Genomic DNA, 18,885 nt, shown 5'->3' on the forward strand with positions numbered 1-18,885 from the left:
AGCCTTTGAGTTGATATTGGAGTTTTTTCTTGCTTTTACGAGTACCAGTGCTGGTACACTGGTATTGACCCAATTCATTAATCCAGATTTTTTCAGAAGCCAACTAAATCATAAATACAGTAGAGCCCACCTGTTTGATAAAGAACATTAAAGAACTGCCCTTAGGTAGCAAGAACTAGAATTAGCATCATGTTACTGTTGTATTGTGTCTAAATGTTCCTTATGTGTGCAGAGGGGGTTTTCTGCAGCCACTCACTGCATCCACTGGACATAGTGTGGGATATGATTATTTTTATTTGTACAATAACTAAATAAAGCATTCTGACTCTGATGAAGCTCAAGAAACAAACCAGACATTCAGGTCAGGGAGAAAGTTGAGCTTTCATATATAAGGTATATGAAAGCTTGTGGTTGTAAGAGTAAAAAGGGGAATAAACACTTATGTAAGGCACTGTAACACATTCTTATCTTGGCAAAACACAAACATGTGCATCTGTATTGCTGTCTTTTTTATTTTCTATATATAATCACTGATTTATTAAAAATAGACAAACTTTTGACTGATTTTTAAACTCTGGATTCAAACGTTAAGTCACATAGAAAACAAAGTCCTCCGTCTTTTCAGCGTCCTCGTTATCTTGTGCTTGCATTCCACGCACGGTCCCCAAAAGCATGGAAAGGCAAGGACACACACAGACTCTCTCTCTCTTTTTGTATCTCTAATTGTATAGTTTTGATATGTTTTTTCTGCTGTGCAGCAACAAGGTTTATACAATCGTCCTCATCCCTGTTTCTACTTAAGATTTGGATCCGCTCGGCATTTTCCAACCCAGTTAAAGTTCCTGCCAGTTCCTGAGCCCCAGTATTGCAGTGGTGCGGTCGGGGAACAAGAAACCTGGAGGTCCAGGGAGAGTGGGGAAGACCAGATGGAAAAGAGACGCGATCGGCACAAGTGATTCAGCTGGAGCGCCCAGGTGAGAGCTGGATTATGAGTAAGCGTTTAAAAAAGGGAAATTTACTGAGTGAAAATTAAAGCACAGAAAGCCTTTTAAAATTACTTTATTCGTGTAAGAGAAAAAGGGAAAAGAGGAAGTACACACAGTCTTGTTAAAACCAAATAGTTGTCATTATAATCATAATCACTACTATTATTGTCACCGTTGAACTACTTTTACCCCCTGACTAGGAATGTAGCACCATAATTAAAAAATAAAAACTGTTCAAGTACAATGACAAAAAAAGGAGTCATTTTTTTCTTAAATCTTCAATTTATTTTCATTTGAGATAGAGTCAATGTATATTTAAAAAAAAAAAAAACAATCAAGTTTCAAGCATACATAGCCCCGTTCCCCTGTTCACTGTCCCCACATGTATAAAATTAAGGCCACTTTCCAAAGTGTATGTCTCTGTCCAGCAGGACGTTTTAATGTCAATTTACAAAAAAAAAGTAAAACAAAAACATTCAACAATAATAGTAACAGTCATAATGCTAATGACAACATCATTCTCGACAAAATTAGTCACTGAACATAAAGATACCAAATCAGCTGTTGTGAATGACTGAACTCGTGAGTGTGTGTCATGTTTTATGAGGACGGAAGCAGATGCTTTGTTTCCCTTTTATGGTCCAAACTGGCTCCAACATGTTGTTTGAATGGAAGACTAAGAAATACAGCAACTATTTGAATGTGGCTTTCAAGTGTGTGTGTGTGTGTGTGTGTGTGTGTGTGTGTGTGTGTGTGTGTGTGTGTGTGTGTGTGTGTGTGTGTGTGTGTGTGTGTGTGTGTGTGTGTTTTTTAGTGAGTATGTTCAAGCTTAACAAGAGGAGAGAAGGACTGGTTGGAGGTGGGTTCTCATGCAAAGAAAACATGCTTCACTCTGCGTTGTGGAAATGCAGGTTCAAACTGGAAATTCACGAGAACACACACCATACCATTGGCAACAACTACAAGACATTGAAAATGGCTAAAACAAACAGCAACAAGCTGGCGTCAGTTACCACAGGAGGGCGGGAAGGAGAGAAAAGGAGAGGAAAACACAGTGGTTAAGAGATAAGAGATGGATGAAGTAGGCAGTGGTAGGATTATTTGAAAATAAAAGTCTCGCACTATTCCTTCGGCTCTTTCTCTCCCGATTGGCTATCTGTTGAACTTTTGCTCCCATTTTGTCCTATTCCCCTCTTCCCTAGCTCCTTCTGCTCTTCCCCCACCTACACCTTGTCTAGTAGAGATCTTTGGAAGTACAGGATTCGGCGTGGAGTGCCGTACATACGGAAAAACACCAAGGCTGCCAATGTGGCAATCACACAGACCAGTAGGAACAGTGGCAACACCACAGCCACTGCTCCGTTCCCCTGGTTCGTCTCGATAATGGTCACATCCACCTCTTCCTCTGTCTCTGTCTCATTCTCCGTTTCCCTGTCTTTAGCTCTAGTTCTGTCCTTATCCTCTCGTCCCTTTTCCTTTTCCTTTTCCCTTTCCTTCTCTTTGTCTTTATCGTGGCCGCCGCCGCCTCTCCCACTGTCTGTCTTGGAATCCTCGTTGGGGCAGCCCATCCAGTCACGGAGCGCTGATTTGGGGTATCCAGGCTCAACGCGCATCCTCTGATTGTCATATTTCCAGTACTTGTTGGCTTTGTAGAAGTAGGTATACGCTGGTGGGCGGAAGACTGAAATGTTAAAAACAACCTCTGACAAGTACTAACAAGCATGGGCTGATGTTACATGTTGACCTTACCTTGATCTTTACTCATAAAGGCTGCCTTGATGTTCTCTGGAACGCCCTGCCACATATCGATAGATTTGGGGTAACCGTCTTCAACTCTTCTTGAGTCTTCATTGAAACGGTAATACCTGAGGAACGGGAAGCAAAGGAAATACATTTGCTGTAAGTTACTACTCACACACACATCTTCAAAACTGAAACGCTTTACACCAAAACTTGAAACCTGACTTCAGACATACATTGGATAGGATATAAAATTTGCTTAGGAAGAGCCAGACCCGGAATTAGATGATTAGTGGGATTAGTCGTGCCAGAAAGAATCTTCCCTTACTTGTTTTTTTTGATTGAACATCCTTGCCATGATTCAAATGGTCTTTCTATCATCTAAATTACTTTTTAATTGTAAAAGATTGTCCTCAGTCTAGGCCAAACTTGTCTTGTTAATGACAGTGTTTGGGTAAAGTTTGAATTTGCTCACATAACACAAATCCAGCCTTTTACTTTTGTAACTGTTTACTAAGCACAATTAGTTGTTTTAGTTCTTTTAGACACAACTAGAGACTTCAACCCAAACAATCTTTTCTCATTTAGACTTTAATGTTCTTTTGGTCTAAAGGGGAGAGTTTTGTTACGGTGTACATCTAATTATTTTCTGTATCCATAAAAAAGAATAAGAAAAATGCCTTTGTTCTTGCACCACATCTATTTTGTACTACTGGAAAGCTCTCTACATTGACCTTGATCGAGCTACTCTACATGGCCTCTAGTAAGTCTGAAATGCTGCAGCAGGAGGGTTGGATGGTTTAGATTTGGACTTTTGCAGTGGCAGCCTTTAAAATATGGAAGAATACGCAACTTTATCCAAACGTATGAATCTATCCGGTCTTAAATTTCACCTGGTAAACTTTACATTTGCTTTCATTCAGTTACATTTGAGTCTCATCAGGTCTTCTATGTTGTTGTTGCTCCTTGTTTTAGCTTGTTTTGGGTCAATATTACTGCATTTGTTTTTTATGTTTTGTTGTGTTTATTATATTGGTTGGTGGTTTTAAACAATCTTGTGTTTTGTTCAACATTGTTTTTTGCTTCTTTTTTTTTTTTGACACACTTCACATAAGTTAAATTGAACCGTACAAGACCTGGTTTTAATGATTTGAATAGGGCTTGTATAATGAATTATTTCATCATTTCAAGTTGGACTTGAAGACCCAGATAAATTGTTATATATTCAATTAGTGGTCGAAACCACTAATCGTTTTGACCCAATTCAATCTCTGATTTATATTCCAAACTGGGTTTATAATGAATCCATGCCTGAGTTCCTCTGCGATTAGCTTAATTTAACAGTTTGGATCCATTGCTGAGTTTCATGGCTCTCTTTCTCACAGTAGACAGATTGAAGGCTAACAGCTCAATAGAGGATAAAATAACTTCGCCTGAAAATCTCTGGGTTACAATGTTGGACTATTGGATATTACCACTTTCACAAGCGACAATTGAATAATTTGTCACTGTAAGAAATGATGTCGACTAATTTGATTTTGACGATGATGCACAATTGACAACCTGTCTCAAAATCCAAAGTTTACAACTGGCAGCCTCAACTAGTTAAAGGTTGCAGCGGTGTGAGATTGAGGGAACAGCAGCAAAGTCAACAGTGGTTGCTTGTTGCTTTGTATATGGCTAATATAAAGTGTTTCATTCAACGGGTATTGACATTTTCAGCTTGAGTTGTATTGAAAAGCTCATATTAGGGACAACGGTAGCCCTCCACTGCTGATTGTTCCTTCACTTTTCTACAAAACTTCACAAAACCTTGGATTAAAACTCCCTGTAAGCACAGAAAAAGCCACCCTGTTGTCATTTTGCAGAACTGTAGAAATGAACAAAAGAAAGGAAATCTTTGCTAAAATCTCATGTTGAGGCCTGCGCCACAACGGAGGTGGCTTACTGCACCTATGACTGACTTTTGTAGGGGGTAAGGGGTTCATACCAACTGCCTTTGTTTTGATTTAGTTTATTTTTGTGTTTACACAAGAAGCATTTTTTTTAAATTCACAGTTAGTCATTTACTTTTCTTGTTTAAACCCTGTAAGGTCAACAATCAATCATGTCTTAGAGAAGTGGGAAAAGAGGGGTTTTCCTTTGAACTGCCACCATTTTAACTGGAGCACTTATTTATTTTAGATGCACACACAACCAGCCACACGCAGATGTTGACTAACTTGTTAGCTCGGAAGAAAAATGTCTGTCCGTTGGGGGTGTAGAAGAGAGCAGCATCTATCCGATCCTTGGGAAGTCCAGAGCCCATTTCCTTCAGATACTTGGGGTAACCAGAGTCAAGAATAGATTCGCTAAACACCCAATACTTGTCCCCTGCAGAGACATAGAGACATGTGCCCTCTTAGCCATCTAGTGATTACACAAAAAATGGTTTACTCTCTGTATGTTGGCTGACCTTTGAAGAAAACAAATTTCCCCTCCTCATTTTCAAAAGCAGAATTCACTTGAGTGGGTAATCCTCTCCAAAAGTGACCAATGGGCATGGGGTATCCATCCAACACGCGGCTGTTGCGTACTCGCCAGAACCATTTGTCCTGAAATGTTAAACAAAGACAAAGCTTTATAGTAGACCAAGAGTAAATAAAAACCACCACATTATTGATTATGGGATATCACCTTGAAGACAAACATTTCTCCTCTAAAGATCCCGATGGTGTCAAAGTGTCCATCGCAGATGTCGGGACCATAGTGAGGTCTGTCCGGCGAGTAGGTGGGCTGAGGGTCGTGGTCAGGTGGGTGCGGTGTGAAGGGAGGGGGTGGCGGACCTGATCCAGACCCTAATGGAGCACATAGACATATTAATCTATTAGAAAACCGAAATGTAACCTCAGCTTTTAAGTCACAGTGCCATAAAACTAACATTTCTGCAGTTTGCCACAAACTGAGAATATCCGCTCATCCTTAAAAGTCTTAAATTCATGTATCCAAAATTACTTTTTTAAGGCAATTTTGTCTTAAATACTTTAATCACAAGTCTTAAATTTTGTCATCAGATGACTATCTAGGTTTTCTTTTTTCCTCAACTGATTTTTCTGTCAGGCAAAAGTTTGAGTCGCGCGCCGACATCTTCACTCTGTGACTCGAGGCAGCTGAGGCTACCGCTAACTAGTTCCTAATACACTTTTTTAATTTTTGTGTGCAAGTACAAATTTATGGCCAGTTGGCTGAACAACCTTTGCTTCCGCCACTGACTCATAAGGCTACGTGCATTCTGTTAAAAATACTTTTAAGCGAGGCACTACAGTGGTTAAAGCTGTTGAGAGCCATATGCAGTGTGTGAAGCATAAAGCTGATCCCAGCAGCTCCAAACAAACCCCAGGAGTTTTATTGTTTGTACTGTGCTTGATTGTAATCTAGTTGGATCCCCAAACCATCCCAATATTCATAGATGTCTCAAATTTAACTTAAAAATGTCTTAACACATCTTAAATTTGAGTTGCTGAAACCTGCAGATACCTTGGAACTGTTTCATCACAATCGTTGTAAAGTGGTTGGCAACATTTTTTTCACAAATGAAAATCTGGAAAAACTGTGGCATTCATTTTTATTCAGAGCCGTTGCAAGTTTTTAAAAAACATACAGAGACTCATTTCTGTGCCCTGTAAGAGCAGCTAAGTGTGATTGCATGGCCATCTATTGGCAACTCTCACCACAGATTCTTAATTGGATTTGGATCTAGGTTTGGTCTCTAACTGGGTCAACCAAATACACAAAGCATGCATTACATCTATGCATCTATGGCTATACTTTCAGGGTTATAGTCATTCTGGAGGCCATAGGTCTTTTGCAACTTCTAACTGGACTTCTCCCATGAATGTCCCACATATAATTCAACTGGTCAACTCCTTGCTTGCTGTTGCAGAAGAAAAGCAACTATAAAACATGGGACTGCCACCACTGTGTTTCAGTGTGGGGGACAGCGTGTTCGGGGAGTTGTGCAATATTAGTTTTCCTACACAGAGTTCTGCATGTTATGTGGTCAAAAACATCAAGTCTGACCTCATTTGACCAGAAAACTGTTTACATGTACCTTCTTATTGCTTATTCCCTTTCTACTTCCCACTCTTCCATTAAGGTCAACTTTGGCACCCTCTCTGGTTGATGTTTTCACCCAGCCCTTTTTTTGTTTTTTATACTTTTAATATATAAAACAACATTTTTACCAACTCTTCAGGGACAGAAGAGAATTCTAATAGGAAATTTTAGCAAGGGGGGAGCTGGCAAATTGTAGGATGCAGGTTTTTGGTTTCAGGTCCTTAATAAGGACAGCAAAAAAGAAGGTGTGCAGTAGTTTGTGCCTGCAACACACCGTAAAGTTGCTGTATGCCCCTGCGGTCATCATCAGGAAGCTGGAAGTTGTCCGTGTCCATCCACTGGTAGAACGGAGCCATGATGGCCGACGGGTCGTTGGAGTGCTCAAGACCCAGAGCATGGCCCAGTTCGTGCACCGCCACGAGGAAGACGTCATTCCCTGGAAGACAAAGACTCGTTACACCGACCGCTTCGTTTTGAGGAAGAGGGAAGCATTTATTCTGGTGCGGCGAAGTTTTAGACGGGAGAAGGAGGAAACAGAACTGCTCCCTCATTTAGAGATGACTCAAAAGCACGCTACTATTTCACATCGCATCAGTGGATCAAAATAAAATCAGACGAAAGTCATGTGAACACAAGTTTGACTTGAACAGCTGACAGTGGACATTTCTGTGGTTTCCGCACTTTGAAAATAAGCACATTCCTCCGAACCTTCTCTACCTCAAAAGTACTGACACGAGTCTGGACCTGCACCAGGTTCTGCTTGTGACAGCAAAAAGAAAGAAAGGCCCAGACTCTGAACAAACAAGTTACTCCCAAAATTTAAACGTTTTCATGTTTCATCAGATTTCAGAGAATCTATATAGAGATAAAAAAAAAAGTCCTTCTTTTACTTCGGGCATCTCGGAGCCTCACCGTACAGATCCTGGTTTCCAGTCGTCCACGGCTCGGCTGCATCAAAGTGAGTGTCTCCTCCGATGCCGTTGCCAGGAAAGTAGGCGTGGGCCAGGAAGCCCCCCTCGCCGTCGAAAGGACTGCTGTCGCCGTGGAAACCCTCCGCAAAGTAGAGCATTATGTCGGCAAACTCCTCAACTTTGTCCCGTATGTGGCTGTAGGGGATTTCCTGGAAGCGGAGCGGGGTGACGCTCTCCCACACCTTGAAGGCCTTCCTGATGGCCTCGTAGGTCTCGTACTCGCCCGCCTTCGGGGTGTAGTTCTGGATGCTGCACAGAGCGCGAATTTGATTGGGATTTTAAGAAAAATTACACCCCATTCACTAAATTATGTCTATAATTTTTTCTTCTACTCAAAAATGGCATCATCTGGTCCACATGGGGCTTCGTTGACTTACGAAAAAGTGATGCGGTTCTTCTGCCACTTCAGGTTCTGGATGGCGTAGCGCTTCCTCCTCAAGTTGCTCTTCAGCTCAGCTCCAAACTTATCTGGCACCCCACAGCGCGGTCGCGTCATGGCCCTGTGAGAGAGAGAGAGAGAGAGAGAGAGAAAACAAAAACAAAAGCAATGTTCAGCTCAAGGTCAGAAATAGCACCTGTTATTTTTTGTGCGTTGTTTTATTTATTGGTACTGACGCAATCGTTTTCTCGTCGATGGCACCGGTTACTGTGAGGCCGTAGAACCTCTGCATTGTGGCGATGGCTGAGGAGACGGATTGAGGGGAGCGAAGAGAGTGGGTCCTCAGATCTCCTGGGGGAAGGTAGCCATACTGCTGCAGCCATGACTAGAAAAAGAAAAGAGGAAACTCTTGAGATTTCTCATGGAAAAAAAAACCCAGACACACACACACACACACACACACACATTCCTGTTTTTATCTAAGATAAAACATAATTAAGAAATAAAAACCCATTTCAGCTCATTTTTGTTGATGACCCTGCTGGGTGGATGGTACCGTACGAGACAAGGGCGGCTACAAGGAGTACAAGTTCAGAAAGTTTTTATGTGGCTGCAGCGAAAACACATTCTGCTCTGACAACCAAAAATGACCTCTTAAATTATTTTTCTCCGTGTTTTCTAGCCTGAAGGAGTTGCACCGCTTCCAAGCGCTTGGCCAGTTTCCAGTTAATTATTAAAGCCAAATCCTATTCAACCATCAACATGACTCACCCCAGTGGATATGTGTGCTAATGCTGAGCGAAACCTCTAATAAGGGCAGTTTGGGTTTCGACAAACAGCCACAGGGGTTGGAATTAATACAAATCACCTCAAGAGGTTGATTATTAATCCCTGTTTCAAGTTCAAGTTTTAAGTTATTCAGTGCTAGTTTGGCATCGGAGCCAGCTTTGCTTCTCCCGCAGAGCTTCTCCTACACCCTTTGCCTTTTAAACCAGAACCAAGAAAATAACATGGAGGCCTGTCCAAACAATGGTAAATGGTAAATTTATGCTGTACGCAGTCACCCTGTGATCTCGGCTGTGGTTAGGTGGTCTCTCTCATGTCTCAAATATACTGTGTTTGAATCCTTGCATGAAGCAGTTTGATGTGATGCAAACAATTGCACAAGGTCATTTGTTTTGAATGGTGGGGTTTCGGAGCTGTGGGTAATGGCAGTGTGGAGAGAGAAAAAGAGAATAGCAGCGGCAGAAGAGCAGAGAGCAAGGGAGTGTCCCAGGGTGAGAGTCAGGCCGTGGGCAAACCCCAGCCAATGTCTCCAGTTGAGCAGCAGCGTCAGTCAGTAATTTAACTGGGAATTTCTCCTGAGCCGCATCCAAACCTCAGAGTCAAACTCCCCTTCGTTAATGTCTCTGTCCTTTCCTCATCTCACTCCCTCCCCTCGTCTCCCTTACCCCACTTTTATGGAAAACCCATTTGCTTAAATAATCGTAAGGAACCACACCCCGACCAGCTAATATTTTTTGCTTTGTAGGATATTGGTTGCTAATAGTAAATTCAAAATGTTTTTATTTGCCGTTTTTTCCCCCTATATTTTCCGCTGACATTGTGCTGTATTTAACGCCCTGTCCACTCAAACATTTTGCAAAACTATGACGTAGCATATTTATGGATGTCCTCAATCGCTTCGAAATATCTTAAATAGTCTGGACTCTTCATCTCCAATAACATTCAACAATAAGCTAAAGAAACTAGAAGATAAGATAAAATTAACCATAAGTGTTTCCAAATTTCTTTTGGTCAGGAACTGTTTCAGCCTGCCACTGCTTGAAGGACAATAGCCTTGGACTGCTGTAATGTAGATTTATTTTAGCCTAGGTAGAACTACTTTAACCAAGCAATACCATAGACTTGAACAAGTTTAGCTTTGCACTGTTTTTAACTAGCACTGCTTTAGCCTCTCACTGTTTTATCTTTAAATTGGTGTAGAATAGCACTACTGTAGCGTAGAATTGATTCAGCCTAGCACTGCTGTAGACTAGCATAGCATTGTACTGTTTCAGCTTAGCACTGCTATAGCCTAGCATAGCATTGTACTGTTTCAGCTTAGCACTGCTATAGCCTAGCATAGCATTGTACTGTTTCAGCTTAGCACTGCTATAGCCTTGAACACTTGGCCAACAACTGCTTTGACCTAGCCTAGTACTACTCTCTGTTGTTATGATTTAACACTACCAATGTTTCTAATGTAAAGCTAACTTAATGTAGCGCTGCTTTAGTCTAGCACTGCTGCACTCTAAAACCATGTTAGCCTCATGTAGCTTTAGCCGTGCATTCCTGTAGCCTAGAACCACTTTAGTCAAGCACTGCTTGGCACTGCCTTAACATGGCATTAATGTAGTCTAATGCTGGTTCATCCAAGGCTAATACTTCTTCAAGCTAGCACTTCTGTGTTAGCCTAACATCACTGTGGCCTAGTACTGTTCTAGCAATGTCCTGTGTCTTCTGTAGAATTGCAATGCTACAGCATCATCCCAGAAACTCTATAGACACATTTTAATAGCATAACCACCATCTGAATGAGCTGAAGGTCTATTTATTTTTATTAGTTTTATGTTAAATATGCTCATGCACCTTGGTTGAGACCTAGCCAGAGCAGAACAGCAGATTTTAAGTCCTTGAAGGTCTAGTTTTGCCTCCCCTGTATACCCTAGCAAGACATGGAGGTCTTAGTGTTTAGACTTCACCCCTGAATGAGTTCTTTCTTGCTCTGACTCACCGCTGTGGACACATAAAGACCCACTGTTTGTTTCTGTTACAGCACGGCCTCAAGAGTGGGAAAGAAAGAGTGGAGCACAACAAGAAAAAGATTAATTTTACATGAGTCCAGATAACGCAGATAGGAGTCACAACGAGCCCTACAGTTTGTCGTCAGTAAGCGACGTACGACTTCTGAAATCAAAGGAAAGCCCATGCTACCCCATCCCATATTAATACTGGACTCAGCTCAGAGAAAAACAGGCTCATGAATGACAGAGAACACTTGTTTTAACTTTAAGGCATTCATGAGCTCCTCAAGTTACTTCACAAAGTCTTATTCAGTGTCACACACTGCTATTTCTGAGAGCGCCTACAGATTTGGTAACTAAAGCAGAACCGGGAGGAGGAAGTGGTCAGCATTTACAGTGGTATAAGAAGAGACATGTAGGGATTATACAGTCTTTTGATTTTTAGTTCCTGCTCTTTTTAAAGGCCTGACCAAACTTCTTACAACATGCCTGGTTGTTATTATGGACTCTAAATAAACCTGGGGCATTTGATCTATTGGTTTTTATTTTCTTTGTCAAATTAGCTGAAGTAGTTGACCATATTTTCTGTTATCCACAAGCAACTTTCTTTAAAGGAATAACTGGGCTTCCAATAATGCAATGCTCCTTTTTTGACGTAATGTCACCCATGATTCGAGATGCACTATCATTTTACCTGCACTGTATTTCCATTGCATACAAAAGTATGCAACCTTTAGTAAATAGCACTCTATCATCACTTTTCTTTGCATCTGTTACTGTAGCATAAGTGACATGATTACCAGTTAGCCAGGTTTCATCAGATTTGTTGGATATGTTGGCAACTACGAGATGCAATATGACCGCATTATTCGTTAACCAGTATATTTCAAGAGTCAGGAATTCCCATTTCGCATGCCAATAAAATATTACGCCAGTTGGATCGAGTCTCTAACAGGAACACACCATATCATCACTGCACCAGATGCCCACAGAGAGTAGTCAAAACATTTTACAAACGTCAACATCAAACATAAATACAGCTACTACTAAATTTAAGAAAATACTCCTGAAATATTGCAGAGACTCAAAAGCATAACCTAATCTCATGCTATGGTATGCAGACACTCTGTCTGCACTGATGAAGATTCAGTCACCTTGGCTTGCAGAGTGTTTAATGTAGCTCCTATAATTGTTTGATTATTTAGGGACTCATTCCTTTATGTCTTTGCGATCCTTTAGTGTAGTTAAAACAAACTTGATGTTGATAAGACAGGGAAAGTACTGAACCTCAAGCAATTCTACCCTCTAAACGTTGCAACCTTCATCTCAATGCATACGCACCACACAAAACAGAGACTCTTAGACGTGACAGCACTTGACTCTTCTCAAAATGTACATTTTATTCCACATGTAGACCCACGTAAAATAAGTTTTTTATGTATATATACACGGCAACTCACTCAGTGGAGCGTTTATTTTGCATACGATGAGAAAGGGGAGCAAGAAGGACAGTTGCTCAGTTGTTCCGTTAGCTAAATGCCAACGGAGAGAAACTCTGGTTACCGATGATGGGAGTCCCTCTGAGGCATGCAGGGTAAACAGAGCACGCACATCTGCTTATTACGCCTCCCTTCCTCTAAACAGAGGGTGGCAGGATTGTGTCAAATGATGTGAAATTATATCTTTCGATTCCCTTGCAACTGTCCATTACAGGATTTGATCGTGTGTGGGCAGGTGTGTTCACCACAAGCCTGCAGAAATGGCATAAATGTTTCCCTGCTTTATAAAGATTTGCTTGAAGCATAGCTGAGGCTTTTGTGACTTCTTCCCCATCTTTACAAAAGACCTCATTGACACACATATAGACTCCTGGGATTCCCCATCTGCTATCTGCTGCTGGCACACATATGACGTAAAGCAGTCTCTTACGAGCAAAATAGCAAATGCTAGGCAAATATCAATGGCAACGCATTGTTAAAGGGCTTTTCTTTTACATTCAGGAGATGAGGTAATTTGTTTAAGTGGTACCTCATATCCTGGGACCCCTCCTGATTTTCCTCCAGGAAGTTGCCATTTAGCTAACAGGTTAGGATTTAAACAATGAAAACCACCCAGACTTCCTTCCTTTTCTCCTTCTATCCTCTTTTCCAACATGAAATTAGCATAAATGTACTTCTCCGACTTGTCCTGAACTGCATTTACAAGCAAAAGGAGTTGGTTTTATTCACACGTGCGTAACTGATTTACATCCTATCTAATGCAGCAAGACAACGGATTCATTTTTCGTCTTTCTTTTCCTGCACATTGCCTCACTCCCTCAATGCATCACAATGCCTTCCTTTCTCATGGCCTTCAACAAGCCCCTTTACTGTCCTCATCATGTCGTTTCATGGCTGTTATCCTTTGTAGTTGATGATCTCAGCTTGCAGACGTTTTCGTGTGTTTGTGTAGACACGGATGTGCCTGCGTCCTGAAAGTTGGTGGGTGCTGCTGACACAGCACGGTGGTTTTGGATTGACGTTGACCACTTCCTTCCTTCACCGCTGGCCACAGGAAGTGGAATTTTTTGCCACACTATTTGCAGGTGTTTATTTCACTGACCAACACCTACTGGCCTGATTGAGATAACTGCAGAGGAATCGTAAAATACCCACAATGGACAAAAGAAGACGTCCACGGAAACCTGAGTCTTTCTGCATTATACTTAACCGAGGTTTGTTTGTTTTTATGGTGGATTTTGTTCCTGCTGCTTTTAAGGTATGGTTGTGTCGGACATGTTCAACACGCTCATGATGGTAATAATAACCGTAAAGATTTGTCTGCAAAAATGAACAATTTTATGTCCTCAGAGCTTCAGAATAGATCGCTTATGGTTAACAGTTTCATCCAGGAAATCTTTATGTTATGCAGCATTTCCTGCTGAAATTCAGCTGGACGTTGCTGTTTGCTGAGTTAATATACAGTTCAAAAATAACACAAAAATGACCGCATTTATGTAAGAGTTAGCAATAAGTTAAATAACTGTTGGAAAGTGTATTAGTAAAGTAAGGAGCACAATACATCAAAAGCTTCCCTGTAGCATGTTGCCATCACCAAATGTAATGAAGGGGATGATATAATCACTTTGATGTGTATTTACAAATCCTGTCACCAGACTAAAGTAACTAAAGTTGAATTGAAACATGAGACCAACTGTGCCTTTGCAAAGCATATTAATTTCAGAATGCCTGCGTTTATCCCTCCAGTCAATAACGTGTAGAATCACGGCTAGCTGTAGATCTTTTAGGGGTAGATTTCTATGTGCTTTGCACTTCAGGAGACTGAAGGTGTTGCCCCTTGATTGTTTGCAAAATAGCTCAAGTTCATTTAGACTGTGCAACTGTCTGTGCACATCCGTTCTTAAGTCTTGCCACTGATACTAAATTGGGTTTGGGTCTATACTTTGACTGGGTCATTCAAACAAGAGTGTGCTTTGTCCCAATGCACCATGTTTAGACTCGTGAACTTCCGTCCCAATCTAAGATTTTTAAAAAGGCATCATGCTAATTGAGGCTTAGCATGATCCTTCACTAATATATACTATATGGATGGTGTTTTACACAGCTTTTTGCGTGTTCTTGCATGCCAAAAACGTCCATTTTCTGTTTAACTCACCAGAGTACCTTTCCCTACACATCTAGAGGAAAACGGAAAATGGATTTTTGTAGTTTTCTTTCAGTAAAAGCCACTCCATCAAGACCAGATCCAATCTTCTCCACTTATTTGGTGTCTTCTTTGGTCTGCATGATTCTGCTTGTTCTCTACTCTCATCGAACAAACCTCTGATGCCTTCAAAGAACAGCTGGATTTATTAATTAACACACAAGTGGAGTCTACTGACCTCTGACATTAACTGGTTGCTCTGGATTTTATTTTGAGGCGTCAAAGTAGAACGGCATTCAACGTAAGATACCATTTCGTGCAATTTCCTAATGTATTTATGTGTAAGTAAGACTAAAAACCATCCAGAAACAAAAAATAAAACGTTTGAGGTACTAAAACATTTGGAAAACATTGGTTGCCGTCTTAGTTTACATTTTGCAGCTCAGTCTTTCAAGCCTCCAGCCTAATGTAGGTCAATACAGTAACTGAACTCTGTTTTTTTCCACTGGCACGACTGCAGCTCCAATTCCTTGCAGGCCGCAGGCAGGATGCAGATATTACAGAGACGATTGGCGCCGCTAAGATTTTTGGAGAAATCTTCATAACTCGTTGATCGCAATTCGTGCGCCCGTGATGAAAACAGCGGCCTTTCCCGCACATGCTCGGTGTTTGCTGATGGTACTGAAGGAAGCAGGTGTGCAAGTATCATAACCGAGTCACTTCCTTGAATTAACACTGGACTTCCCCCATGGCTCCATGGGAATTCTGCAGATAAACACATCACGGACGAATCTCAGCAAATAACACCAAGTCGTGGCAGAGGAATCTAAACTAAATTGTGGTTTTCTGGAGGAAATTTAGATCCTTCACAGATGGCTTTGCTGAGATCCTTCAAACCCCCCAGACTCTGAAAACCCACCTCATCCCAGCTCAGACCTAATTTATGACATATGTCGACAATTAGCCTACATTTCATATCCTGCGAGCCGAACTGCCTCCACATCTCACAACCCCTCCTTCAATAAAAAAAGAACAAGAAATGCCTCCGTCTCTGACCCAAACCACAATACAACTTCATGCATTACTTGCACATTTCTTCCGTCTTTTGCTCCTCGCGCTTTTGCCCTCTCAGCATTTTTTTTTTGTGTGTGTGTGTTTTATGAGGCTATCATCATTATGGGCTGTTTCCCCTAACCCAGGGTCAAAGCCTTTCCCATCTCGCCACAGAAATCATTACCCGTTAGAATATGGACTGAAACACAAAGCTGTCAAATGGATTGCTTTGATTCCCGGGCTGAGAAGGTGTTTATGCAAACGGATTCACAAATGCAGCCCACAAACAAATCCTGGTTGTTGTAGAAGAGAACGAAGGTCGCCCCTGACCGGAACTCACACCAGCGTAGTAGTGCCGAGAAGTAAACAGTATTTTGAAAGAAGGACATAAAACTTTTTTACGTAGAGGACAAAACTCTAGTGCGATGAGACAAAAACTCAGGTTATTTATGGTGAAGCACATAGTAAAACGTGGCAGTGGCAGAATGATGCTGCGGGGAGGCTTTTCTTTGGCAAAGAAAGGGAAGTTGAGCTAAATAAAGGGCAATCCTGGAAGAAAAGCTGATAAGAGGTTGCAGAAAACTTTAGACTGGCGTGAAGGTTCATCTTCCAGCAGAACAACAAACCTAAATATTCAGCCAAATAAAAAGGGGAGTGGTTTGGATCAGCACAATTCCATGTGTTTAAGAGAATTATCGGCAAAACTTTAAAAATATTGATGCTCGGTTTTTATTTAGCAGTGACAGATGAGAGGGGGTTGAATTCACGCCACATTTTAAATTATAATATGAAATGTTAAACTGGTCTGAATACATTTATGAAGCACTGAGCATTTACCTCTTTAGTTGTACGTAACCTAAGACTATAATACAACTTTATCTACATGTTCTCTATTGTTTTGCGCATGGTGTTGTTTACGCATTTCTCACAACAATTGCAAAAGTTTCCACTTCTATTTATTCAACCTCATTTTTATATTTGTTTTTACCTGGTTCTCATGTTATTCCTTTTTATATTCTTAGGTCACAATAGTTTCCAGTTGTGCCCTAATATGCATCATTGTTTCGCTCTGCAGAGCATCTCTGATTGCTACATTGAATGACAATAAAGATAATATAAATCTCTCACTCTCGTATTGACTAAGCACTGATTTGTGATCTCCATTCCCACTGGCATTATTACTCCATACTAATTAGATTTGATCACTTCGCATATTGTTTATCCCTTTAATTAAAGCTTGTTTTGTCTTACCCAGTGCGGATGTTTTGGGGGGGGGGGGGGGGGGGGGGGGGGTTCCTCACCTCCGGGTTGATCTGCCGCTGCGTCGCTCCATGCGCTCTCAGTTCCCAGACCACTGCCACCAGCAGCAGCCGGACCACCGATCTCACCTCGGGCATCATTGCTTCACCCACAAAAAAAAAAAGAAGAAAGAAACAGATACCTAACTTTGGCAGATGTCCCTGTACACGTCTGCACAATCTTTCCCCTGTTTTTCTTTTCTTTTCTCTCTTTTTTTTTTTGTCAAAACATCGTCTGCGGATAGAAAGAAGAAAACAACGACTTGGCGAGACGAACTGAAAAATAGTAACAGTAAAAATTAAAAACGCGCCTCTCTGCAACTTCAAACTCGCGTTATTTCAACTGATAAATCTCCGGTCTGTGCATTCTTTCCCTGTTTTTCTTTTCTGTTTTGCTTTGCTCACGGTTATCAACTTCGCTGTCGTTCCTGAAGGCAGGAAGTAAAGAGGGGGCTTGCGGGGCTGTCCGAGTTCAGCCTGCGCTTTGCTCCAGATGTTGCAGCAGGCTTTTGTTTCCACACAAATTAAAAAGCTCTCTGTCTCCTCCTGTCCTCTGCCTGCTGGACTCTCGTCAGCCTATCCTGACCCCCTCTCTTCTTCCCTCTGCAGACGTGGTACTGTGATACCCCCGGGAGGTTTTTCAGCTGGAAAATATTGGGCTGTAGGCCTCCTCCTCCGCCTCCTCCCCCTCTGCCTAAACCTACCCGCCTTCTCTTGGAAAGCTAAACGGATTTAACTTGATGGCCGATCAGGCTTGGCACCGCTTTCTCTTACCGCCAGCCAGCGAGTAAATAAATTAAAAGCCTTAATGACGCACAGAAACGTTGGTGTAGTCATGAGAGAAGATGGAATCAAAAACTTTACACTTTGAAACAGATGAAGATATTATCAGTTTTTATCTTTGCACGTTCATGTTTTTTTTTATTATTATTATTATCATTGCTTCAGTTGTTCAGGACTGATGCAAGACGAGCGCAAATACACCGTTTACCATTTGTACCTCCAAACCGCTTTAAGAAGACGTAATTGCGCCCCCTAACGCTCGTACAATGTAAGGTCAAGAGCGAGGGTCAAACCCCGTTTTATTGCGAAGATCAATCTTTGTGCTCACTTCTAGGAATTAGATTTGCGCAGAACAGCGAAACGCTTCGCTATCGTTACTATGTAAAATGTGTTTCACGTAACATTAAAGAACCAGAGTTGTACTCCTATTCTGGAGCGCAGAATAGTGAAAATCCTACTTTTATAATTGTCAGATCCACCAAACACCTACAAAGTTCCTGGCTTGAGCTGTTAAAACGCTGAGCTGCTGTTAACTACATGAAACTGTACATAGATCTATTTTGTGTTTTAATGTACTTCAATCAAAGATTTGCGATAAACAACAATGTTTTGTGTTAATTTATTGACAAAATTGTAGTTAATTAGATTAAAACAAAACAAGCGCTTGAACTTTATGGAATGAAAAATGATTTGTTTTAGGATATTGAAGAAAAGCCTGTGGTTTGCAATCTAGTGGCGAAAACAAATTGGTATTTCTGCAACAACAAAAATAAGATTGATTTTTATTCAAATTTATATATATATATATATAAACACCTGCTCAGCTCTATGTCTCCATCCAAAATTATAATGGACAACGTGAGGGTGTCAAAGAGCCACATGCAGTGCAGGTTGAGTATAGTATAGAAGGCCAATATTAATGAGAAGCTTCATTGAATAAAAGCTTTCCTGTTATTCTCACTACCTAACTTTTTCTCTTTTTACATACTTACCTTGATGACCAAACAGTGTGAATTTTTGGTCATACTTTTGGGGAATATATAATTTTTTTTTAATTCAAGCATATGTGCACATAAAGAATAGGACAAAACATCACTGTGACTCAAGGAAGCAGGGATGGTTTACATATTATAGTGATAGCAACCGTTCATA

General features: G+C 41.1%; 1 protein-coding gene across 1 annotated transcript; it reads right to left on the reverse strand.

The window, feature by feature from the left end:
* Nucleotides 1–494: 494 nt before the first annotated feature.
* Nucleotides 495–17,590, reverse strand: LOC102236291 (matrix metalloproteinase-14-like). The gene is made up of 10 exons (XM_005815392.3): nt 16,954–17,590; nt 8,408–8,556; nt 8,170–8,292; nt 7,734–8,041; nt 7,096–7,257; nt 5,403–5,563; nt 5,182–5,320; nt 4,949–5,099; nt 2,736–2,851; nt 495–2,652 (listed from the first exon to the last, which is right to left on the reverse strand). The coding sequence occupies exons 1-10, from the start codon at nt 17,050–17,052 to the stop codon at nt 2,210–2,212; spliced, it is 1,851 nt and encodes a 616-aa protein (XP_005815449.1). The 5' UTR covers nt 17,053–17,590; the 3' UTR covers nt 495–2,209.
* Between the last annotated feature and the right edge of the window lie 1,295 nt (nt 17,591–18,885).

Source organism: Xiphophorus maculatus, chromosome 6 (genome assembly GCF_002775205.1).
Source record: "Xiphophorus maculatus strain JP 163 A chromosome 6, X_maculatus-5.0-male, whole genome shotgun sequence".
In the NCBI taxonomy this organism is placed as follows: Eukaryota; Metazoa; Chordata; class Actinopteri; order Cyprinodontiformes; family Poeciliidae; genus Xiphophorus; species Xiphophorus maculatus.

Bases quoted from the DNA above. Each gene is read 5' to 3' on its own strand.
- LOC102236291 (XM_005815392.3), bottom strand. From the start codon at position 17,052: ATGATGCCCGAGGTGAGATCGGTGGTCCGGCTGCTGCTGGTGGCAGTG. The intron at 2,852-4,948 runs GTTAGTCAACAT...CCCGTTCCTCAG, and splicing joins TTTTTCTTCCGAGCTAACAA to GTATTACCGTTTCAATGAAG. The intron at 2,653-2,735 runs GTAAGGTCAACA...TCCGCCCACCAG, and splicing joins CTTTATGAGTAAAGATCAAG to CGTATACCTACTTCTACAAA.